The following is a 26,451-nucleotide window of genomic DNA, read 5'->3' on the forward strand; positions in this document are numbered from 1 at the left end:
GGCATCAGGAAGTGGGGTGGCTTCTTAATCAAGCAGAGGTAAACATGCCCTCTGAGGAAAAAGCAGGGAACATTCCTCAGATAGTGAGGAGTACATGCCGGGGTGTTCAGCCTGCAAGAGAACAAGGTTACACACTTGCATTGGATTCAAAGATACAGGCACAGCTAAGATAAATAAAAGTTATCATTGCATTCTGCAGTTCTTTGATGTCAATGAAGAGAAGTTAAATGCAAAAGTAAGGCTTTAATTAGTTTTCTTTGAGTCTGCAAACTAAGATCCCCTTTAAACCTTATCATTGACGAAAGCCTTCAACAACACGCTGAAGCAGAAGCTTCAAAAGAGCCCTGTTACATCTAACTTGACATCGCACAAAGCTTTCTTTCTAAAGCAGACAAGTTAAACACTGCTGGTGTGACAAGCTGATCCCAATTCATTGCTGGCATTGATGTCATCTGCTGGCTACTGATAACTGCCCTGAATTTCACACAGATGGAGTAAAGTGTGTTTGCGCACGTCTTTCTCTCCGTGTGTGTACACACAACGGCATATGTGTGTGCTGTTTGCAAAAGGTGGGACACCCTCGGCTACACAGTAGTACAGTATGCAGAAGGTGGTAATGTGTTTGGGAGCGCAGGTGCACGGCAGAGAAAATGTGGGATGGGGAAGTGCTGAACAAGTACGGCGGGGAGAGGGGATCCTTGTAGGGCTGGGCGTTGCAGTAAGGACACTGCAGTAAATACTAGCACACGTGTGACGGAGGATCAGTGCAGCTCTTAAACCAATTTGTGCTGCACCTTCTGTCAAATATTTACCTTACTGAAATTATACTTTTAATTTTTCCTTTATATCCTCCCCTTCACCTGATGACTTTTTCTACTCCCTAATCTCTCATATTCAGAGGATGGGCGCAGTGTCCTGGTGCCTGAGGAGATGTCTTTGGGTCGGCTCCTACGGCGTGCCTCCTCCAAGGCCTCCGACCTCCTGACCTTTAACCCTGGGGCGGGGGGCTCATCGTTACGCTCGGGACTGGATGGCGAGATTATCTTCTCCAAAAATAATGTTTGCGTGCACCCCGCGGAGCCCCTGCCTGGCCTGGCTGAGCACCACCCAGGTTAGACTGAACCAAGTGTTTCTTCTTCTAAACTTTTCAACTTGACAAATACAACAGAAGAAAATACATAAATGTGCTGCAAGTAGCCAAGACAGTAATACAGTTGTTTATAGAGGTCATGATGAAAAAGTGAAAATGGCTGAGACACTTGTTAAGTGTTTTGTACCCTTTTAATTTGCTCAAGTCAGCTATTTGTCCCCAGCTGTTACTTAGACTTTTTTGCAGGGTATTACTGACTTTGCAGTGCATTTGTCTGTTTGATTGTGTTGTATTTGCAGCGCATGCATTACATTACATTGTGTTTTATCTATCTGTAGCTGGCATGGAAGTGCTTTTTACACCTCGGCGCTGGCAGCCACCACAACCGGAGGTGTTATACTTTGGGGGATGTGTGTTCATTCCAACTTGTGAATGTGATATCTCTTTGGCGGTTTGGCACAACTGGTCAAAGTGCAAAGACGGTCAATGTGACATGCCTCGTTCTTCAGAACATGTTATTTGAGAAACTCCAGGAGATTACACTACTGTGCAAAAGTCTTGATTTACCCTTCATTTCTTTTTATTTTGCTAAAAAATGGGAAATGGGTGCAGCAATTTACAGTATATATAAGGCAAACACAGCAGTTAAAAGTCAATATTTAGTGTCACGGCACAGCGTGAACTCTTAGCAATCTCTCTTGTAATTTCTTTAAGCAGTCTTCAGGAATAGCTCTCCAGGCTTCTTGAAGGATATTCAAAGCTCTTCTCTGAATGTTGGATGCCTTTTGTTCCTCTATCTGTCAAGATGATCCCACACTGAGGTCTGGGGTCTGGGTTGGCCAGTCCGTGGCTAATGTTCCACTCTGTGTTTTTTCTATCCCTGTAAGCTTTTAACGTATTGGCCGTGTATTTTGGGAACGCTGTCATACTGAAAAATAAAGCAGGTGCCACGTCAGACATCTTTCAGATACTTATGGTGGATGAAAATCTGAAGGTATTTTTCTGTACCTCAGTTTTGACAAAATCCCCAACACGGGCTGAAATGCAGCACCAAACCATGACAGTCTCCATCATATTTTACAGATGGGTCTAGACACTGTTATCCCTCTCTCCCGACCTCCTCCTTAGATATTGACAAGTTCTCAGCCTTCTTTTTCTTCTTAACAGCCACCCTGACAAAGCTTCTGTGAACAGTTCATTGATCAGCTGAATAGGATGTGACTTTCAGACACTCTCCAGCTATAAATTATAGCTGGAATTATACTAATTAATAAAAATTATAATAATTCACTAAAAGGACTAGATGTCCTTTTGCTGAATTATTATAATTATTATTTTTTTGTTAACGCCTGACACTTCTTCTCTTGTCTCTTCCTCAAATGTTTTCACCTCATGGCTCTGTAGAAATCACTTTGTTGGTGCAAACATTTCACACTCGTCCAATTGTCTTATCTTTGGCTACCTTTGGTTAGGTGCCGTTTTGTATGTTTGAGTAACTCCCAGGTCAGTGTTAAGTGGCTTAACCAACAAAAGTGTTCCCCTGGTATAATTGAAAATATATTCAGAAAGCCTGAAAAGCTACTGCTCAAGACCATGTAAAAAAAAAAAAAGAAAGTCTGGCTCCTTAGAAGCAAAATGTAAAGAAATGAGGGGTGCAAAGCACTGTATGTGAATGCAAAAAGCACAAATTGGATTGAAGTATGAACTCAACAGTCAAAGGTCAAGGTCACTTTGACCTAATAAAACGTGTTTGTGACCACAACTCAACAATCCACATGCCAGCGATGATAGAATTTCACACCAGTGTCAAATATGTAGAAATGATCTAGTGATAACCTTTGGATTTGAATAGATGGAATATAAATTTGCCTGTTTGGGGAAAGTGTTCAACTGTGAAGCAAGCGATGTCACACTCTTTTAGCTATCATGCATTTAGATATAGAAGAAACACAAGGGAATATAAAAAGACAAACATGAAAACCATAAAACGATAAATGAAGAAGAAAATGTGAGACGACGTTTTAAAAATATAAAAAGAGCAGTAAATTTAATTGAGTAAAAAGGCACTTGATTTAATATAAACCTATATAAACCTCACTGATACTGCTGCTAATCCAAAAGAGCACACTTTTGCTTTGAAATCAAGGTTAAAATAGCTAGAGTTATACTTCTAACCTCTATCTAAAAGGTAAGATTAAAGGGGCTCTAAACCATGTGACATTTATAGCTGTGTCCGATAAGCTGCTGTAAACTTCATTCAGGTTTTTATTGTACTGCCTCATAAATTCAAACAAGAGCTGTTCCTCTGTTTTATGAAGCCTTTGGTCGTTAGTTGAATTGCTTTACCTTTGTCTACTTGCCTTATTCATACATGTAAAGACCGTACACGGCTAGTGGAGTGGTTTTGAATACGTGTTGTCTTTTTTCCTGGCATATATGAGCAACACTTCCTCTGTCATCATCATCTCCCTGTTCTCGAGTTACGTATTTGTTTTAAATTGGCTGCTATATATAAAATGCTTCACAAGCTCTTCTTACATTCCCAAATTACCTCCACCATAATTAGTCATAACACGATCAAGGTTTTGTTGCCCTCTGCAGGCTACCTCTGTGTCCATGTGGAGAAGGATGAGAGCCTGGGCACCACTCTTATCCTGACCTGGGTCCCCAACTCCCGCATCCAGAGGCAGGATGAAGAGGCGCTGCGATACATCACTCCGGAGAGCTCGCCTGTACGCAGGAACGCCCGCCGCAGAGGCAGACGGTACAAGAACGTGTTACTTAAAATGTGTCTCTGGGTTGTTTATGCGGTGCTGATATCTCGATCAGCACCACACAGTAGTGGGAAGCAGTTTTCAGTAAAGCATGAACTGAAATACTCTCAAGGAACTCAATTTATAAACATCCTTTCCAGACCTCACTCCCGTCCCCCAGCAGCCCAGGAGGAAGACGAGGATGAGGAGAGGAACATTACGAGCAGCACCTCCACAGAGAGCCACAGCCTGGTGGTCGAGGCTGGAGCCGATCCGTCCTCACACCAGCAGCAGCTCCCCTCAGGTGGGGAGGAAGGCGACGAGGGCTCCTGTGAGCTGTCTGATGAAGTGAGCCGGGACAGCACTATGGGTTCGGACTCGGACACCTTCTCCTCTCCCTTCTGCTTGTCCCCCGTTAGTGAGGCCCTCTGTGAAAGCAGTGGCTCCGTTTTCCTGGACAACGAGAGCAGGTCAGTGAGAGGATTGAAAGTCGCCTTATTAATAATAGAATAGAATAAATTTATTGCCCACATTAGTGGAAAATTTGGCTCACCAAGTCACAAATCAATTAATAATAAAAAGACTGACAATTATGAGCAAATGTTGCATTTGGCACAAATTATCTTTTATACAGCTTTTTAGTAGCTAGAGGCAACTTATAACCTTGTCCTGAATAAAGACAATAATCTTTATTATTAGTTATACATAGGAGAGTTTAAACTGTTTAATTTTGTATGTTTTTTTTTTCCCTTCAAGGTTGAGTAAAAATAATAATTATTAAAAATTATTATTATTATTATTATTATTATTATTATTATTATTATTACGAAAACACACTAATTGGTCAGGTCACTTTTTTCCTTCTCATATATATATATACATATATACATATATACATATATATATATATATATATATATATATATATATATATATATATATATATATATATATATATATATATATATATATATATATATATATATATATATATATACATACATATATACATACATACATATATATATACATACATATATACATACATATATATACATGTCCACAGGTGCGCATTCGCTGTCAAAATAAAAAACACGCACAAGGGTTAGGGTTAAATTTAAAAACTGTACTTTTGAGTTAAAATATATATTTATAATTTTAATAAATGACAAATTAAAAAGGCATGAACATTTTTTTTGTATCGAAAAAATATCGAACCGTGACACCAAAGTATCGAACCGACCCGAACCGTGAATTTTGTGTATCGTTGCACCCCTAATATATATAGATATATATAGATATGAACGAACTGAAAGCACTGTATCGAACGGTTCAATATCGATACGAGTATCGTTGCACCCCTAATGTGTGTGTGTATATGTGTGTGTGTGTGTATATATATATATATATATATATATATATATATATATATATATATATATAATAAATTTTAAGCACAATGCAACACTAAATCCTCCAGTGCGTGCAAACTCAGTTTTAAAATTATTCAAATGTAATTATTTGTTGGGGTTTTTTGGGGTTTTTTTGAGGGATGGTGTGACTTAGCATTTTACATATTGTTTTGTGTTTGTATTTGTTATCATAAAAATAAAGACACTGTGTGAAAACTACAGTAACTGACCCGTTGTTGTCCAGGTTCTCAAGTTTATTTAACAAACAAAGAAAGGTGAAGCTAAACCGTTTACACTTCTGTTTCATACAGCAGGGTTCATACACACATCTCTGTTGACTGGATAACACTTCTAACCAGTCACCAAACAGGAACTAACACATTCAAAGCCTGTTATGCGCAGTTTTAAGAAAATATAATCAAAAACTTTGGACAGCTTTTTTCAGACTGAGCCTGCCACGTGTTTAGGAACTAACTTATGGGAAGGGTTATTTTGGGTTATTTTTGCATACATTTAAAGATCATGGAAGTGTTGTGTGAGTAGATTGTGTTATAAATATTATGAGATTGTGTGTGTTTCTTTTAAAAGCGAATGAGGCTATATTAGTGGGCTGTTCCTACATTCCTCGAGGTATTCAGTGGTACTCCAAAGTAAATTTATAGTAAATATTTCATTCTATTTAATATCAGCTAAGTTGCTCCATAAAGTCAAAATGATTGATTTCTTTCCCTTTCTTGTTGTGGCTTCGAATAACATAATGTTAAATTTTCCCTTACTGTAATTTTTTGTGTTATTTTTATTCACAAATTGTTTTTTTTAGTTGCCCTAAGCTACCAGAAGGTGGAGCCAAAAAGAAAAGAATTGATTGCATGTGAGCTGGTTTACAGTTTGAAGCCACAAGGTGGCTCACTGCACTACAGCTAAATGTCCCGAGCGACCTGAAAGCAGGTAGATGACTTCAGCAGGAACCATGAAATGTTATCAGGCTTCACAATTTCAATTTTTATTTAAATTGGCCTTCGATCTAAATGCTGTGTAATGTCACAGAGGTCTTTAAATAAGTCTCCAAATCCTAAAAAAACAAACAAAAATAAAGCAAGCCAAACCACAATCCCTCCACACACTGTTCTGTAGTCAGGGGAGCCATCTGTACAGTAATTGCGTTGCTGTTCAGACCTCGCGGTCGTGTGATTTTATGATTCCCTTTGCGGATGTTTCCTCACGCAGCTATGTGGCCTGATATGTTGCCCAGAAATGTGTAAGCCTGTGTCAGTGTCCCCCCCCCCACCAAAAAAGAAAAAAAAAAGCGAGAGAGTGAAACAGTGTGACTTTAAGTGTTTTTAGCCACTTTTTCACATTCGCTGTAAGTGCAGTCAGTGTGTGACTTGGCATTGCTCTTTGCTTCACAGCTTCTAACCTTTACTCCGTCCCTCTCTTCATCCAAAACTCTCTGCCTCACTTGCTGTTGGTGTCTCTTCACAGCTCTCTGGCACTGTATCCATCTTTTCCTCTGCCTGTTATTTTTTTCCCCCCTCCTTCTTTTTCTTCTTCTTTTGGATTCTCCTCTGTTCTCCATATCTGTCAACTCCTCCCACTTTTCTCATTATTATTATTTCACATCTCTTCCTTTTGCATATTCTCGAGTTGTTGTATCGTTTGGTGTTGTCCACCTCTCAAATACTTCGGCCCACCACCACCACCCCCTTTCCCCTTCCCCTTCCTAAAGTCTGTGTGAAGCCCTTTGATTCTCAGTGCTCCCAGGGTTGTTGTGCTGGGCTGAATGTCAGCTCTCTGGATTAGAGGACTGAAGAGAGCAGAGCAGCAGCCAAAACCCTGGAACCCACTCAATCTCTCTTTCTCTCTCTCTTGCTTTAATTGACACTGTTAAGGGGCCAGGAACTGGAAACATGTCACTTGGAATCATTCAAAGAGAAAGCTCTGCGAATGAGAGTGAGAGCGGATGAAAAGGGGGGGCAGAAAGAGGAGAGCGGTGGGAGAGGGCAAAAAAGAGGGAGAGAGAGAAATCTGCAGCAATCTCTGTCGAGCTTCTTAACAAGTTTCTTTAAAGTTTAACATTAGTTTATGATGCTGTCAATGCGTACTGCCTTCTTGGGGCTGCACTTTGTGGAACGTTTAGTATATGATTATGTCTAAGAACAGTGGTTTTTTACTGTGACGCCTGAAAACGTTTGCAACCATTTGTTACGTATATTTGGTCTGGCAGTTGCGATCTTAGTTTTTCCTTGTTTTTCCAGTTTTCCATGTTTAAATATTTTTTCAACTACCTAATTGTTATGTAAGGGGGAAAAAATCGGTAAACAGGATTTTTTTTTCAGCAGAAATATTTCTTTCTTCTTTATCTGTTGGTTTATAATCAAATTAAAGTACATTTAATATGGACAAAAGAGTGTCCAGAGTGCAGAAAGTGCCTTTGAGGGATTATTTCCGAAAAGGATAAGATGATGCTGGATGTTTTTTCTCCTTTTCTAAAACTTCAAATTGTACTGACCACTTTTCAGTGTGCGCCCACACCGCCCCCTTCATCTGAGCCCTCCCTTAAACTCCCTGTTCTCTCCAGGGATTAGCTAGAGGACCTGGGAGTCTCTGTAGGCCTGTTCACTGCGTGGTGGTTCTCAGGGTGACCTGGCAGCACTTTCCCCCGGAGTAAAGCCTTATGTGTGTGGAGGGAAGCATTACACAGGGCCTCAGGGCAGTTTGATCTCACTCTGGCCTGGTGGGACATGATGGTTACAGCAGTCTCACTCAAGCAAAACAGCTTGTTTATATAATGTACACTGTGCAGAATTTATGGCGTGACTGCTGCCTACTTTTGCTCCCTAATATAAATGAATAGAATCGAGCTCTAAACACTGACAGATGTTGTTAATCACTTCTTGAGTTTACGCTTGAACGCAGCACAGTGAATGACCCATGCTCAGATTTCAGAAATCAAGTGCTTTTTCACTCTGACCTTTGTTACTTTTTTTTTTTGTCTGTGTGGCGAAATATACAAAAAGATTTTAATGTATGAGTCTTAAGCATGCAGGAAAGAGAGAAGGAAATGTCAGCTGTAAATGGGCTTATGGGCCTTCACAGTCACTTAACAAAAAAAAAGGGGAAACACAGTTGTCCGTTAAAAGATCTCCTTCATAGTTCACATTGCCTAACTCTCTTACCAGAACTCTCTGCGCCTCTCTCCCCGTCTCGTAGTCTTCCACAGTCTGGTTTGTGGCATGATACATGAGACAGAGAGCAGTAAATCACCAGATAGCATAAGGAAACAGTGCAGCTTGGATTGATCAGCCTTGTTATTTTCCCATCTGCTAACAGGCAAATTATTAGCAAGACATGATTGATTTGGGGCGTAAAAGGCTCAGCCGGCCTCCCTCGTGATCAAAGAAGCCAACGTGTCAGCTGATGCGAGCAGAGTGGAAAAAATATATACAGTTTTACAAATTGATATTCTTCTCTTACTAAATTTTGATCGTGAATGACCTCTTCTTGGCTGTATTGTTAAAAAATATATTTCTGATGCATATATATATATGTGTGTGTGTGTGTGTGTAGGATTTATAGCAAGTCATAATCAGGCAACTTAATTTACACGTGTGCTTCTCAAATGTCGCCGGGTTTAATGCATTTCTGTTTCTCAGCGTTAGCAGGTCTGGAGACGTGTTTGCGAGTGCATTTTGGTCATTAGCTATGGTCCATTCTTGAGCGTCTGTGTGTGTGTGTCTACATGTGTGTACGTTAGAGAGAACACGCCAGCCAGCGAGCAGTTTGGCTGGCGTGTGGTTTGCTGCGGTGCGCAGTGCGTGTTTGTGTTGGCCACGTACATATTTTGGCATTGTCGCATGCATGTTTCTCTGCACACACGTGTGATTATAATGTGTGTGTTCTTGTGTGTCTCCTCGTGCAGCAGAGGAGCCTTCAGCTCAGGTTTCAGTGCCGGGAACAACATGCTTGCCATGAGGGAATGACAGGGGAAATTGGACAGCGGACAGTGTGATTTGTGTGTGTGTGTGATTTGTGTGTGTACAGATTTCCTTGTGTGTTTGTGCATGTGTGTGTTTCTGTCCTCTGACGCCTCCATGCATTCCTCCTATTCTCAGCCTCTTGGTGAAAAACATATTGAGACATAAAACAACAGGGGAGAGCTGAGCCGAGGAGTGTCTCCACCAACGGCCTCTGACTTTGTGATATTCACTGTCAATGCTTCACGTTGAAAAACACAACTTTCTATCTGAATGTGAGGTTAAAGAAGCAAAGAGAGAGAAACTACATTTAAAGACTCCCTATTGTGATGTAAAGGGGAAAATACTTGAATTAAACAAACCCCCAAATTCTGATTCCAAAATCTTTTTTCTTTTTTTTTTTTAAATTTATTTGTTTTCCAGGGAGCTGTGCGAGGAATCCATGAACCACTCGGCCAGCTCTGCTTCAAGTTTGGACAGCCATGCCCCCTCTGAGAGCAGCACCCAGTCGCAGGGCATGCGGTGGGAGGAGCAGCAGAAGCTCCTAGCTCTGGAGCAATTGTGTGGAGTTTTCAGGGTCGACCTGGGTCACATGAGGTCGTTGAGACTCTTCTTCAGGTCAGTCGGAGAGTGCAAAAGGTCGGAGAAAGGTCGCGAGGGGTCACTTTGCTGCGCTACTGCGTAATGTTTTTCTCTCTCTCACAGGCTCTTTGTTCGCTGCGTGAGGTTCTTTATTACTACAGTAGTTATTGACTTTATCATTCACCATTGTGTTGTTGCAGTGACGAGGCCTGCACTAGTGGCCAGCTGGTGATAGCTAGCAGAGAAAGCCAATATAAGATCCTCCACTTTCATCATGCTGGCCTGGACAAGCTGGCTGAGGTGTTCCAGCAGTGGAAGTGCTGCAGAGAAACTCAGCTCAAAGACCAGGTCGGGTTACAGCCCAAATTCCCAGTTTGGCTTCTAGTTTTATTGGAAAAGGAAGCATTTTTTTTAACGGTTTTTATTCAGTTGTAGTGTCCTCGCCAATGTGTTTCTCCCCTTTGGTCTCATTTAACATCAGGTGTCAGATGAGAAGTCTTGCATGCAGTTTTCCATCCAGAGGCCCACCCTGCCATCGGCCGAGACTCACCCAGAAGAGAGGCTTTATCGAAGGCTGGATGTCACCACTTGGCTACGTCACCTCAACCAGAACGGACAGGTGGAGGAGGAGTATAAGCTGCGCAAGGTATGTATGCAGGTGTGAACACAAGCAGGCTATTATAATTCTGAGGAATCAGTCAGAACGTAATCAATCAGCTAATATGTTAAGCTCAGTCATACCTATCCATACTGTAAGCATCACATTTTCTGGTAGCACATGCTTCGGAAAGTCATTTTGAAACTCAGCCCTACACTGAAGTTTCAGTTTGAATCAGCACTCCCAGGTTGTAAATGATGAGAGGATTGGTCTTGGCCACTGTCCCCCTGTGACTCATTTCAGTCTTCTTTGATTGACTCAGTTTAAACTTTACCATATTGTTGAAAATGACTCAGAGGCCGTTAGACTCAGACCAAAACATTTCCTCAGTAAATGCACAAGTGCAGGAATTGCAAAAGAGGACTGTTCTTGCTGGACCTGCTGACAAAGCAGTGTTTGTTTTTTTGTTCCCCCCCCCTGTTAACATTACAGAAGTTTCAGTTTTGCAACATTTTGCAGCACTTGATAAACAAGCCTAGTGAGGTGATAGTTGCATTGCAGGCTGTGCCGCACTGTCTGCATGCCTTGTTTGCATAAAGTATGGTTTGCTCTCATAGTTATCAGTTTTGGCCCCTGCTTGCCCTTTGAACGCAGAGAACACACTCCCTCTGTGCTCACCTCTACACTCTTTTTACCAGGCCATCTTTTTCGGTGGTATCGACCCATCCATTCGTGGTGAGGTGTGGCCCTTCCTGCTGCACTACTACAGCTATGACTCCTCTTCCCAAGAAAGGGAAGATTGGAGACTGCAAAAGCGTAGCCAGTACCATGACATCCAGCAGAGGAGGTATGTTTGTGGAAGTACAGTGTTAACATCATGAAGTCTTTTTAAAAGTATTAAAAAAAAAGAAAAAGCTTGTATTGAGAGACATCTGTATGCTTCACTCTCTGAAACACAGATAAACTATCATGTGGCTGCAGTGTCTGCTGCCAAATGCTCAGTCAGTCAAACATTAAACCATATGTGAGCCTATTGTGGCTTTTCATCGCAGGCGCTCAGCAATCAATAGGCGCAATCAGGAAAGTGTTAAGGGGAGGTGCTGGGTGTGAAATAAAAGGTCTCTTGAGAAAAAAACATGTCAGCGCTTATCAGATCATACTGTCTTGTCGGATGGAAAAAATAAAACAAAAACAAAAAAACAGAACACAGCTTCGGTATGCACGGCCAACCACACGCACACGTCACACACACATGAGCACGTTCCCCAGTCTTCATTTGCCTCCAGCCTGCCATCAAAAAGGTTAAGTGTACACATATTTTCACACATTGTGCCCCTCTGTCTGTAATGAATATGATAATTGGACAGGTTTCATGTGTATGGCCTATTAACATTTTGAGTGCTTGAGAAGGTCTTATTGAAGTCAGGTAATTAGAGTCCTTGTTCTGACTGTGATGTGGATTCCTGTAAAGAGCCTTTGAGTAGAGCCAGCCTCCGGGGCCACTAGTTGATCATTAGGAGCAAAGAGACATGTCTTTTCATTCTGTGTCACCGTCAGATGTGATAACTACCTGGCCGTCAATGGAAATGGGGCAGCAATAACAAGTAAAGCAAAACTAACCAGACTGACACTAGATTATTGTGATTACTGTGTATGACTGTGTACGTGACAAATAAAATTTGAATTTGAATTTGAAATGTGAGCGCACAACAAGAAAATATGCGAAACTAACAGAGGAATGTGAACATACATTAAGCATACCAGTAGTTGTCCTTTTTCTTATCCCTATCATTTAAAAAACATTTCAAGCTGTTGTCATAATTTTTTTTGTTTGCAGCTTTTATTACATGATATATATTGAATAAGAAAATGTCCTCTGGCTAACTTGAAGATAAATTGTTTTATTTCATTTTTTTTAGAGCTTATAAGTATAAGTATACTATACTATAAATAAAAGTTATTTTAATTTTTTAAAGTGGTCTTGAGCAATAGCTCTCCAGGCTTTTCTGAAGACTTTTCAGAGGTTTTCTTTGGACATTTTTTGGACTTTTTGGCTGCTTTTTCAGTCATTTTCACTCTAGTCCTTCTACCTGATGATTTTTGTAGGAGATTTTTTGTTAAGCCACTGAACTCTGACTTCTGAACCATTCAAGGATTAAAAACGGGTGACTAACTCAAGGGATGAACCAGTTTAGGGTCTATACACACAGACAACTTGGCAAAGAACCAATTTTAAATTGTATCTGTAGGTTAGCTATTTTTAAATTAAGACTGCTCAACTTTTAAAAGAAAATGGAGCAGATCTGTCCTCAAATTACAAATAACAAAACAAAACAATAAAAACACATTTAAAAGATCTTACCTATACTGCTACAATGAGAAGCCTTTGGCCTTTAATCACAGTCTAGTTATTGGATACCAAATAATCCAGTTGATAAGGCTTCTGAGCTTTTATACTTACCATACATATGTCAAATTTAACTTGCTGCTTCTCACTTGTGGCATGACAGGAATCATGTCAATCGCATTTCTGGTCTAACCTGAATAATGTCCGGCAGATGATATCATCCGATTAGGTTTCTTTTTAAAGCAGATAAAGGTTTCATTGTTTTCAGTTCCTGCTTGAAGAACGTTTAAAAAAAATATATCAATGCCATCAAGATTAAAATTAAAAATAGTTCATTATTGGTTTAAGAAAGTTGTTAAGAGCCAGGTTTTCTTGTAGTTTTTAAAGGGGTCTTGAGCAATAGTCTTTGGACATTTTTTTTTACTCATTCGTCCAGTCTTTGTATAGTATATGACTGCTTTCAGAGTAATGTTGTTTGTTGATTAAGCCACTTAACAAAGACCTGTGAAACATTGAAGCATATAAAAGAGACCTAATTCAGGGGATGAACCAGTCTACACATAAAAGACAACTTGGAAGAGAAGCAACATTAAATTGTATCTTTAGGCACTTTGTTACTTGCAGCCTGCCACAAAAAACACACAATTTATTTCTTTAGTTAAAATTTGAAAAATCTGAAGAGAGCGTTTGATCCACCATGAATTGCCACGTGGAAAGAGTCTCAAAGTCTCCACGACTGCATCCCACACACAGTGCGATGGAGTTGGTCATGGATTGGCCTCCCCAGAGCCTGGAGGTCAACATTATTGAAGCAGTGTGGGATTATCTTAACAGAGAACAGAACAAAAGGCAACGAACATCCAAAGAAGAGCTTTGACTGTCCTTCAAGAAACCTGGAGAAGTGTTCCTGAAGACTACTTAAACACAATACACAAAAACGTGCCTAAGAGAGTTCAGGCTGTGCTCAATAAAGGTGGTCACACCAAATACTGACTTTCAAGGTTGTTAGACTCATGCAAACCAGAATTGTTTTTGCCTTATATCCTGTATTTCCATGTATGTTTGCACATTTTTCAATAAATTGCTGCACCTATGTCCCATCTTTGCAAAATATATAGAAACGAGGGATAGATTAAGACTTTTTTTCCCTCAAAAAAAGTCTCACCTCAGAAAAGTCACATAAAAATACAGATTTTTGCCTCATTCAATTATAACTATCTATGTTCTTATTGTCTAGGCTTATGAACGACAAAGTGATGAAAACAATTCAAATTTCAAGTCAAAGAGAAGTAGAAGGGTCCAAGGACACGAACACAACAAAAACTAAACAGTTGCGTGGCATTGCATCAGGTGTGCGCTCATTATTCCTGGTGGGGCTTCATGGAAAACAAACAGTGTTAATTAAATCCCCTCTGCTTGTTAGGACTTGAGTACATTAGTGCCACACTCAGAGTACATTGCTAATATAGTTGCTAACATCTACAGGGAAGGATAGGGGGAGTTTTATGGTTGTGGTATTATTCTCAGTGGAACACTTGATTGTAAAATACCCTGCCAGGCCCACTGTTTACACACCCCTGGATTTTTTGTTCATTTCTAGCTAAGTGTTAGTGTTACACCTGAGTCACATTTGCATCAACGATCACTTGATAACCCTTCATTTTGTGATTCTAATTACCAAGCATTTCCTAAGAGACTGTGCAGTGAAAAACTTTTTTTTAACGCCACCGCTTTAACAGCTTTATTAACTGCTGCAACTTTAAGTTTGCCTTTTCTTTCGCTTAATATTTCTGTTGCTTTCTGGTGTTTATATGAATTTTTCTCAGGTTGTCCATGAGCCCGGAGGAGCACAGTGAGTTCTGGAGAAAGGTCCAGTTCACGGTGGATAAAGACGTGGTGAGAACGGACCGCAGCAACCACTTTTTTAGAGGCGAGAACAACCCGAATGTGGAGATCATGAGGTCAGACCACCATCTTTTTCTCATTTTTCCCATCCACTTTAAATTTCTATCTGTCACCTTCTCCCAGTTCAGCCTTATCGTTCCTCAGCCCAACGCACAGGCGTACCTATTCATTTCATATTCTGAACCCTGAGGGAACGGCAAATGAGTTTCATGCTTTATTGACTCTGACTAAGCCGTCTGAGCACTTTTGATGCATACTCAGAGCTAATAGCTTTCCAAACGAGGAGCAAGAGGATTTAAATAGCATATTAGTTTAGTGACTCTCATCAAGGCTCCTGGTATTTGTCCTGGCATTATGTCTCATATTGTATGTGAGCTGGGGTGATACCAGCACTGCACATGTCCAGATAGAGAGCACTCATCTCATAAGTTAGCTCACAGCTATTACTGATATGTCAAATAGACATTTGTCTGGATCATTTAGTCTAAGCAGAGAGACCGGCATCCTCATATTGCAGTCTCCGTCTCCACAAATTCAGTCTTTGTTTTTAATTTAGTGCTCAAACAACAGAAACTATCTTTAGCCTGTTTCCTTTGTTTATGCAGTACTTACTAAGGTCTGAAAACAGCAAAGGAAGTTTTCTCAAAATTGGTAACCATGCAAGAAAAAGGGAAAAAAAAACCTGAGAGTGTTTGGGTGGGACTATACATTTGGTTTGGCAGGACTGTGTAGAGGCTGTATTGGAGACTGTGAAAGGGGTTTATGTTTATGGTTCTACTGTGGCCACTTACAGCGCTTTTTTTGAGATGCTGAGATGTTATGACACCACTAAGATGTTCGTGGTTGTTGTCGCCTCAGGCGGATTCTGCTCAACTATGCAGTGTTTAATCCTGACATGGGCTACTGCCAGGGCATGTCTGACCTGGTGGCCCCGCTGCTCACTGAGATCCAGGATGAAAGCGACACCTTCTGGTGCTTTGTCGGCCTCATGGAGAACACCATCTTCATCAGCTCCCCGCGGGACGAAGACATGGAGAGGCAGCTGGTAGGCAGTTTCTCTGTGCGTCTTTTGTGAGTTGTACGAATGTCTGAATTGATTCTGCAGAGACGCTTTACACCACAGCTTTCTGACACTTCAGCTTCAAGTTGTCTCTAACAATTTCTGTAACTTAGACATTTATATCTATTTTCTTGACCAGATGCAAGTGGCTAGATTAAGCTTTCTTTGTTCATTCTTTAAACAACTCTTTCAGTTTTCTGATGAATCACATTGTACAAAGCTACTTTGATCTACTCCCTTATTCATAAGTCATCACCACAGTTGTTGGTGCTGCATATTTGATGCCGAATGCCCTTCCTGATGCAAACCTCAAGGGATTTGTCTCTCCTCCTGGGATCTTTTTGCTTGTTAGGTGACTGTATAAATCATTACGCTATAGAGCCACTATGCAGTATAAAACTCTGACTCTGTGATGTCAGTGAGGGTAGATATCCCTAATATGGTCATCCCAGCCACACAGCTCCACAGCCTGCTGTTCAAACTTTGAGTTTATGAAGGGCAGCCAATCATAAAGTTGGCTTAAATAGAAGGAGAAATAAGCTTAAACAGCTCTATGATCCTGCTTCCAGATGTACCTGCGGGAGCTGCTGCGCCTCATGCTGCCACGTTTTCACCAGCACCTGACCAGGCTCGGGGAGGACGGCCTCCAACTCCTCTTCTGCCATCGCTGGATCCTGCTCTGCTTTAAGAGAGAGTTCCCCGACACCGAGGCCCTGCGCATGTGGGAGGCGTGCTGGGCACACTACCAGGTCAGGTCAAAGTCCGAACGGCTCCTTTGCATACACAAGTTTGAAAGAAAAACTTTGCATATACTACGCTGCATGTTACTCCTTTAATGCTTCCCACTGCAGGCTTCTGTAATCCTGCCTTTAAAACCTGTAATTGCTCTTCAAGGGGTTTAATGGTTTTGTTTATTTTTGGGTTTTGATTCCCAGAGATTACAGTGACCCCTAATAGCATATTAGCTTAAAAAACAAATTGTAAAAAGTAAAAATACTGTGTTTAAAAAAAAAAAAAAGTCATTTGGCTTATCTTGAATCGATCTACCCAGTGCATATTTTCCCACCCTTTCTGTATTTTATCAGAGTTAGTCATGCCTGTGTAGTGCGTAGTGAGAAAGAGGTTAACACCTCTCCTCAAATATCAGCCTCACTGCTTCGTGCCATCTGCTCAAACTCTCTTCTAGATGTTCTGATCTGAAGCTACAGGTGGTGATAGAAGAGATATGAGAGTGAAACCTTGGTTTAGACAGTTGAGTGTCACATACCAGATGGGCTAAAAGCAAGAATTTCTGATTGATATCTGATTTTTCTGTGAAAGGGAAGAATCGTGTAATATTGGGTCACACAATATTTATCTCGACAGTTCTTGCTAAACGAAATGTTTGGGGTTAGTCCAAAAATAGATTTTTCATGAAAAATGTTTTGCTTTTCTTAAAGAATTTATTGCTTTCTTAATGATAAAAGGACAGGTAAAATGTAAAAGTCTGGCTATTCCACCAGGAGGTGAAAACAGACCTATAATAAAGGCATGGGGGAAGATATTTTAAAGTGTTATGGACAACTGAACAAATACTATTGCACATCAATAGCTCATTGTGTACAGTAGATTTAATAAAGGCCTTATTTAATTTCGTATTGAAAATCATGGTAATTTTTGGGCTTTTAATGATTTATTTGAACCTGCATCCACACAGGGTCAAACGTAAATATACACTCACTTAAATCTTTTAATAAATGGTCCTGAAGGTTCTACAGTGTCTTTGAACTTGCCAAATCATATCAACTTTTCATTAGTGATCATGATTGGCTACAGCTGGTAGTTTCTGGTAGACACCTCCCATTGGATTAACCAACGCTCAGAACAATGAGAAGGTTCGAGGAACTCAGTGATCATCTAGATTTACACAAGTTACAGACAGTTATACGTAAGGACAAGTTATTCTGATCTTACACCACTCTGGTGGCATATATTCCACAAAGTTGCTGGAATTAACCACTCAAATCAGCAGCTAGATGGTTGTAACTTGGATACAACTGGGTGTTTCAACAGGATAATTATCCCAAACACACAAGAAAACTGGTTTTTAAATGGATAAACCAGGCTAACATTAAGCTTCTGAAATGGCTTTCACAAAGCCTCGACCTCAACGCTATTAAAAATCTATTTACTATACTTAAAACTCTGGTCTATGCCAGTAAACCAAATAATTTAAACGAACTCTGCCAATTCTGCCGGGAAGGGGGTCAAATATCCAGCCATAATCATGCCAGAAAATTATGCCAGAAACTTGTTGATGGCTACCAAAAGCATCTGATAGAGTTGCAACTTGTTAACGGACATTTGAGCAAATATTAGTGAGCGTAGATGTATCCTTATCCTAGACGTGTCCTTAACGTTGTTCCTTATAACAAAGGCATGAATAAATGCAAAGCACTTACTGAAATTTAAATTTGCATTAGTAACATAACTGACTGTACACCACAGAAGCTGATAATATGCATATTTTCCTTCTACCTTTCACTTCTTTGCTGATCTCCTCCTCTTTAGACGGACTACTTCCACCTGTTCCTGTGTGTGGCCATCATTGTTCTCTACGGGGAGGATGTGACAGAGCAGCAGCTCGCTACTGACCAGATGTTGCTGCACTTCAGCAATCTCTCCATGCACATGAACGGAGAGCTGGTTCTGCGCAAGGTATCACAGTAAAACCTTTTTTTTTGGTTTTCATGCCTTTATGTTACCATTTCATCTCACTACTCCGCTTCCTTCATACCAAAAATAAAGGTTATCACGCAGCAATCTCCAAATATGAGAATAATCGGTTGTTTACGATCATCATAAGAATTCTTCGACAGACTGCTGCATTGCTACACATTTAAACCAAATCCAGTGCTGCTTGCATTAAGGCAGCCCTGCCCCAATGCTGCAGCAAAGCAACTGATGCACATTAAGTTGCCCACAGAGGCCTTGAGGTACTAAATGGGAGGCTGCCATGCCAAAGTGGAGGATTTATGATCTCCATCCCGGCTATTGTGTCCATGCCTGCTTCCTCATGTTTATGGATACTGTGTGTTACTACTGCAACCACAGGCAGCGAGTTCATGTTAGCATGCAGGTGGTGTAACTCCACAGCTTTGCTGCATGCGATGCGGACTTTGTAGCTTTAGGCAACATCACGCTTTCTGACCTTGAGAGTCTTTTGTTATCTTTTAGCCTGGAGTCGAGCCCATTGATTTATTTTGGTGTTTTAATGCGCTGTTTGATATCAGCATCGATCTGTGTTGCATTTATTGGCTCCGCATCGTGGCAAACTAGAACTCCTTTCCTCTCGTCCTGCTTTCCAGGCCCGCAGTCTACTCTACCAGTTCCGCCTGCTTCCCAGGATCCCGTGCAGCCTTCACGACCTCTGTAAACTGTGCGGCCCGGGGATGTGGGACAGCCGCTACATCCCCGCCGTGGAGTGTTCGGGTGAACATCCAGACTCGCAGAGCTGCCCCTATGGAGGCACCTCCACCCCCCAGCCCTCCTCACCCTCCCCGTCATCCACACCCTCACCGAACCTCACCCCGACACCTCCACCGGAGGGCAAGAGAGGCTCTAAAACTCGAGACATTTTCACCTTTCGGAAACAGACCTGAGGTGGAGGTTATGAGGTGCTTTTGCTTGTCACCGTGCAGCACCTGTCCCCTCCCCAACTCTCTCTTTCTCTGTGTCTCTCCATCGTCCATGCTTCTAGTTTTACACTCTTAAAAAGGATATTTTGCCACACATGGAGCAATGTAGAACACTGCCTTACCAGAATGTTGTTATTAACATTCATTTCACAAGACTCCGTGATGAGGATTCGCTGTTGGATAGATCAGAGGTCAAGAAGCTACTTTCCTCCAGGAGCAAAATCACCAGCCTCTATGTTGGCTGGAGTTACTTTCAGGTTCTAGTCTGCCGCTGGCTTGGCTTTCTTCCAGGGGCTTCGTGGGTAGGGGGTCACATCAGGGTCCGAGGCAACTGGGCTGAATTCTTGCGGATGCTGACCCAGGGTCAAAACAAACTGGAGATTCATTCACAATAACTTGAACTTTACATTTTGAACACTGTTCCCATGTCCTGACAGTGGAATATTTGTCTGAGTATCAAGTTTATACATGCATATCTCAAGTCTGAGCAGGACATTTTTAACGTGAAACCTGATCCTTTGGTGTTAACAGAGAGGCGTTAACCTACATATGATGAATTTGAATGGATTAGCGGTCTGTTTAAGTTTTGTTTGATTTTTAAACAAAGTGAATGTTTTGCGTTTATATCAACAGTTACAAATATTTAGCAATATTATATCCTTGCATGAGCAGTTCTTTACATATAGAGGGCACAGCGTACAGTAATTGTTTTTAGAAAACACAGAGGTAAGAATGTGTTTACAGGACAAACACATCCTGAGGGCTTTCTTGTATTTCCTCATCAGATGATGGGAAAGAACCTTCTCGTAGTTTCTCCTGAGGAGCCGGAGAAAAACAACAACATTCTTCCTTCTGAGAAAGTCAGGCTGTCATGTTACCTGTTGAGTAATAGGATATTTATTTTTCTTCCCTTCCCGTTTTCACATTAGCATAAAAAAGCAAATGAAATGTATTTTCTGCTCGAGGTGTCGAATGGGTGTGACGCCAGAGAGAGCGCGGACGGCGGTTTTTATCCAGACAGGAAAAACTGATGACTTTCTCTCCTACTTGAAACTTCATCCTCGTCTGTGTTGAACCATGTTTAGACAGCCTTGTGAAAAATTATCAGCACAGTTTTTAGTCTGTTTTCCCCCCTTTCCTTCCAGAAGTCTTTCCACTTCACCTTAAAATGAATGACAACACTCAAGAATCAGTTCACATGAATGTATTTGTGTTTTTTTGTTTTGTTTTTTTGCTTCGTCTCACTCGACAACAGAAGTGTTAAAATCTTTGATATATGTATGTGTGTGTGCGTGCGTGTGTGTGTGTGTGTGTGGAAACTCGATTGGCCGCTAACATCTGGTGAGTCACAGAATGCCCTACGACCAGATTAGCAGCAGCCACCCTGCAGAAAAAAACCTGGTAGATAAATTAGAAAGACAAGCCAGCCGCTTTAGCAGTTAGGCTTTGAGGAGGGATGCGTGCTGATCTTAAATCAGACTTAAAGGCAATCTCCACTTGGAAAACGTCCCTGAGACATTTTGAGCAACAGGCCTCTAAGTGAAAACATCTTTAAATTGTTGCTAAAACGCAACATTAAGATCTTCAATCGGGCTTTCTCCACCGCCCCCACACCGCCGCACTTCCCCCTTCTTTCGGTTCTCTGCATCTCTCAGCAAGCAGCCTCAGTAAATGACATATTAGTTATCATGTGCAGCTGTTTGCTGGAGATGCCCGCAGAGTTTTAAAGATGGGGAGGCTGCGGCGAAGTGAGCAAAGTCAGAAAAACGGAAAAGCAACGGTCGGCGCGAATGTGTGTGAAAGGGAGCTCATGAATTGTATTAGCATTGAAATCACATTTGTTTACACGGACACTGCAAGTCACAAGCTTGATTAATGAACACTCCGATTTCCAGGGGTGGTTGTTGTGAGTTGTGGTCACGAATGTACAGCTGTTAAGCTCTATGATATGTTGATGCATTATTGTACACGTCACAGGGAAAAAAGAGCCTATTCTTATCATTGGTATCATTGAAAATGACTGAAATAAAATGACACTAATGCTTTCATGAAGCACTTCTGAAAGATTGTTGTTGTTTTGCTGATTAAATAATATTTCAGTTTATTTCATTTTGAGGATAAATTGTTTTGATCTGGTAGAAAATAAAGCAGAAATGGGGTTTACTGCACTAGAGCCAGCATTTTTCTGTATAAAGATTAAAAAAATACTAAAATTTAGTATTTTTTTAATCTAATAAATAAATGCAAGTATCAAGATTATGCCCAAATGAACCAAAAGAAAAAATACCTAATGTCTTAGCCATGTAGATATTATAGTGTATTATTACTAATACGACATATCCAGGCTACAATATTTTCTTTAAGTAGTCTTTAGGAAAAGTTCTCCAGGCTTCTTCGTGGACATTCAGAGCTCTTCTTTGGATGTTGGCTGCCTTTTGTTCCATCCTCGGTCCAGATGATCCCTCACTCCCTCAGTAATTTTGAAGTCTGGACTGAATAAAAAACTGAACTGAACAGCTGTACTGAAAATGTTCAGTGATTTAATTGGTGAAAGGTATATTTTCTGTTTTGAGTTTTTCTATCAGGCATGTTTTTACTGGAGATCATTGCCATGAATCCAAATTTGGATTCAACACTGCATCAGACCGGTTGCCACTGATTTTTTTTTTAGTCTTGTGTAATTTGGGATACCTGAGCCTTTTTCCTCCCTCCTTCCACTAAGAATGACTTCTTGTCAGCCAACCTTCCAATGAGACCATTTCCGATGAATTTTGAGTGAAGAGCAGATGCATCTCTGAGGATTTTCTTTCTAAAGAACACTACTTTCAGTTACTGTTCACCTACTCTAGACTTGTTTCTGTCCTGCCCCTTCTTCATTTGTCCTCTTCACTCTTTTAAGGACACACTGCTCACCATGCTGAGCTATATCAAGCTTTAGGTTTGTAGCTCTTGGGAGTCGCCTTGTTGGTGCATAAAATATTATTTCATGCCAGTCAAACTGTGTTATCTTTGGCATTTCTTTGTGGATTCACTAAAGAAATGTAAACCAATCAATGTTTATGCAACAGGCAGTTAGTAACAAAGTGCCTAAAGATCCATTAAAATTGATTCTTTTCCAAGTTGTCTGTTATGTGTCGATGCAACACTGGTTCATTCCTTAAGTTAGGTGCCTTTTTATGCTTGAATTATTCATAATGTGTGTTAAGTTGTTGTAATGAATAAAAAAGAAGGAAAGAAAAATCTGAAAATGATCAGTATAAGGACTGGACTGAAAATGAGTGAAAAAAGCAGAAAACGTGAAACTTTTAAAGATCTCCAGAAATCTCTGGTTCTCCAGGATCTTGGAAGTAGCATATAAAGACACGAGGGAAGACTTAAGACTTTATCACAGTACTACACCTGTGTTATGTTTGGTTAGTCAGATTCTTCTTATTAATAATAGCAATAATGGTACCAAAACCTTTTAAAGCCAACAGTAAACCAATAACTTGAACAGCAATGACGCTTTGCGGATCCCTCTGTTATTTTTACTTAAACTCATTCTTCCAGCATGGACTTCAGAAACCGAAAGTCATGGGTTCCTTTATTTAAATTGCTTTTTTACTTTTAAGAGGAGGAAGAAGCTCCATTTTTCTTTTTAAAGTTGCGCGGTCTTGATTTAATCTCTGTGGTGATGTGCAGGAAGATGTTTTGTATTTACACTTCGGGGAAGGGATGGTTTTTGAGATCGATATCATATAGAAAGAAATAAGATAAATGATTATTTCACATAAAGCTACTAGCTCCAACATATCCAGCTGATTCCACAGTTTTAATCTCAAAAACTAAACTGACAAATGATGCTAGCAGTATTTTGGGGGTGAACTGTTGCCAATGTAAAACATGGTTAACAATAATGCCTTGAATATAAGCCACATTTAAAACATTATTTACTTGTGGGTTTTAGAAATCCATAACACCTGACCAGATTTGGCATTTCCACAAAATACTGGCATTCCTGTGAATCCCCTAAGCACACAGTGTTGTTTGTTCCCATTTCATTTTGCCTGCGAAGATGGAAAAAGACAAGGTGTGAATTCTGTCGAATTCACGAGGGATTTCCTTTCCGGTTTTCTGACAAACATTTTAAGGCCTCCCATGAGAAAAAGAAGCCATGAGAGGCAGACGGCGTGTTTCCCAGAGTTCAACCCTAAACTGTCTAGCAAAGTCTTTTCAGCCTCTACCGTTTGCCGTGTGTGTGTGTGTGTGTGTGTGTGTGTGTGTGTGTGTGTGTGTGTGTGTGTGTGTGTGTGTGTGTGTGTGTGTGAGAGAGAATGAGAGTGAGTGATGGCTCAGGCATTTGACAGGAATCGAGTGACTATCACGGACAGCTATAGAGAGTATCAGATGCTGTCATTCCTTGGAAACGCTGGAGCAGACGGAGTGTTGTTTTTTGTGTGTGTGTGGAATGACTCAGAGCAGGTATTCTGGTTTAGCCACTCAGCAGTTCCAGGAAGACCAAATTTCAGACATATTTCTCTGGAAAAATCCTCAAATCTTATGAATAACACAGTCAGGGTCCCCCCCCCCCCCGAAACTCCCTCGTACTTCGTCCATGTACTTTTGTTTAAAGCCATAAATATACTAGCCGGGGTGATTATTGCACTGAGATGAGTGTAATGGTTTCAAAAGGAAAATGACTTGAGAATTTCCTCTAACCTGGGATCACCCAGGGACCGAATCCACTGTAGGTCTTTCTCTACTGTACAGGGACCCCGTCGCTTGTGATGTGGGTGCCTCCCTGCCTGCAATTACAACCCATTAGCTCCCTGATTGATAGCTTCTTTCAGGGCTAATGCATTTCTATAACAGGAAACTAGATAAAAGGAAAATGACAATAAATACATAAATGAATAAACTCCCACTTTTCATTACTCAAATCTTTGGCCTCTGCCCCCTTTAAAAAAAAAAGAAGAAAAAAAAGAAGCACAATTGCCATTTTCATTCGCAGAACATCCAAATGTATCAAACACCACAACGGAGGCACAAAAGACACAAAACATCCCCTTGTTTGTTAAGTCTACCTGAGAACTGCAGTTTCCGTTGGAGGCTTTTTGCTTATTTCTACTTAGATAATTTTTAGTGCATCACTTTGATAAAATCTGTGGTTTAACAGTAACATGGAAATGGGTGTGTGTGGAAATACATGGTCGACCTATTGTAGCACACCCCCAACAGTGCTGCAGCTTCACTTTGTTACCTGTGGTATCATAAGCCCCACACACGCTATCAGTGACCTACGCAAAGCACTTGAGTTCTGTGGAGGCTCTTTGTGTTCTCTATCAGTCCTTGCATATACTCTAAATCCAGCCGGAGTATACATGTGTTATTGTTTCCAAGTTTTTTTTTTTCCTCACCTCTAGACAAATGCACCCCTTGTTGAATTATAGCCCTTAACCCCCACCTCCTCCTCAATTCTCTAGTTTCCACTGCCTCTGACTGAGTGACAGTGTGGGGCCTGGCTACTATCCTGTCTTAAGGCCTGCACCGAATGCTGGGTTATTACCCCCTAATTATCAATTACAGGGCTCAGCTTCCACACCTGCAGCAGGCCAGGCTGGGAATGAGCTTAGCCCATTAGGAAGGACCTCCGGCTGGGCTGTTTATAGAGGGGGCTGGGCTTTACCCTCTGGAGGTGTTAATGGGCCTTCCAGGGCTGCAGTCAGCAGGCTGATCCACCGGGGTGTCTGATAACAGCATGAGAGGACAGACTCATGCTGAACTGCAGTGGGGATTCTGGTGTTACTGCAGTGATAGATCGACTTTATTAGCCAGAGCTGCACATGCACTTTTCCACATGTGTCACTTGCAAGTCCTGACATGATTTTTCTCAGTGAGCATTCAGAGGCAGTTGCAAGGGAAGAATAATGGCGACGTTACTTTTAATGTGCAGCTTTGTTTCAGTGGAAAGATTGCCATTACATACTGGGCACATTGCTTGAGCTGTCACCATGCAGTAATATACTTAGACTGTAGTTTTATGCTGTCAATCTGTTGCAATCTAGAACAAATGTACTGTTAAATATCAGCAGTGGGAGAAAATAATTATTTGATCCCCTGCTGAACATGTAAGTTTGCTCAGATCACAAAGGCATCAACAGTGTCTAATTTTTATAGTAGTGTTGTTTTTTGTTTTTGTTTTTTTGTTTTTTTTAACAGAGAGAGAATATCAACAAAGAAATTGAGAGAAAAACTCATTCAATTAAAGTTATAAATTGATTTGCATGTCATTATAATCCAGACAGAATCCTGATCTCAAGTTCTTATGTGTATGACGCACACTTGTCCATCCTGTCCACCACCGTGGGCAAGAGCAATGAGCAATCAAAGGACACCAGGGACACATCTTAAGTTTGACCGTGAACATCTAAATGGTTCAGAGAAGGGAAGGGAAAACGTGCTTTGGTCAGATGAAACTGAAATTGAGGGCATCAGTTCGACCCACCGAGTTTGGAGGACGAGAAATACTGAGTACAAGTCAAAAAGCACCATTGCCACAGTCAGGCAGAGATGTGGAAACATTATGAAACATTATGAAACATTGAAAATGGGTCATGTATGGGTCTTCCAGCCTGACAATGACTCAAAACATACCACGAAGATAACAAAGGAGTGGCTAAAGAAGCACATTAAGGTCATGGAGTGGCCTCACCAGTCTTCGAGTATCCATACAGCAGCTAATAAACCTAAAGGATTTAGGTTTCTGTAAAGAGGAGCAGACTAAACCCCCCTGAGACGTGTGAAAACCTGGTGACCAACTACAAGAAACGTCTCACTGCTCTGCTTCTACTAAGTCATGCTTTGCTTGGGGGTCAAATACTTATTTCACTCAAATTTAATTTATAACTTTTATCTATGTTCTTTTTTCTGGATTTTTTTCTCTTACTGTTAAAATGATTCATTTGTTTGTAAGTCAGCAAGCTTACAAATTCAGCATGATAGCAGTATGTATGGTGCTGCAAAGAATATAACATTACTCAGTTCAGTTATGTTTTGATTACCTTAAATTACATA

The 26,451-nt window shown here is 40.8% G+C and overlaps 1 protein-coding gene across 1 annotated transcript in view; it reads left to right on the plus strand.

The window, feature by feature from the left end:
• Positions 1-21,462, plus strand: part of tbc1d16 (TBC1 domain family, member 16) — a 25,640-nt gene extending 4,178 nt beyond the window's left edge. The window contains exons 2-13 of the mRNA XM_026165070.2: positions 899-1,111; positions 3,692-3,854; positions 4,005-4,313; positions 9,653-9,847; positions 10,012-10,159; positions 10,293-10,457; positions 11,108-11,256; positions 14,583-14,717; positions 15,520-15,706; positions 16,291-16,470; positions 18,272-18,418; positions 19,069-21,462. Coding sequence (XP_026020855.2) covers positions 931-1,111; positions 3,692-3,854; positions 4,005-4,313; positions 9,653-9,847; positions 10,012-10,159; positions 10,293-10,457; positions 11,108-11,256; positions 14,583-14,717; positions 15,520-15,706; positions 16,291-16,470; positions 18,272-18,418; positions 19,069-19,362 — 2,253 coding nt within the window. The 5' untranslated portion in view covers positions 899-930 and the 3' untranslated portion in view covers positions 19,363-21,462. The remainder of the gene's footprint in view (positions 1-898; positions 1,112-3,691; positions 3,855-4,004; positions 4,314-9,652; positions 9,848-10,011; positions 10,160-10,292; positions 10,458-11,107; positions 11,257-14,582; positions 14,718-15,519; positions 15,707-16,290; positions 16,471-18,271; positions 18,419-19,068) is intronic.
• Positions 21,463-26,451: the final 4,989 nt, after the last annotated feature.

Source organism: Astatotilapia calliptera, chromosome 4 (genome assembly GCF_964374335.1).
Source record: "Astatotilapia calliptera chromosome 4, fAstCal68.1, whole genome shotgun sequence".
NCBI lineage: Eukaryota > Metazoa > Chordata > Actinopteri > Cichliformes > Cichlidae > Astatotilapia > Astatotilapia calliptera.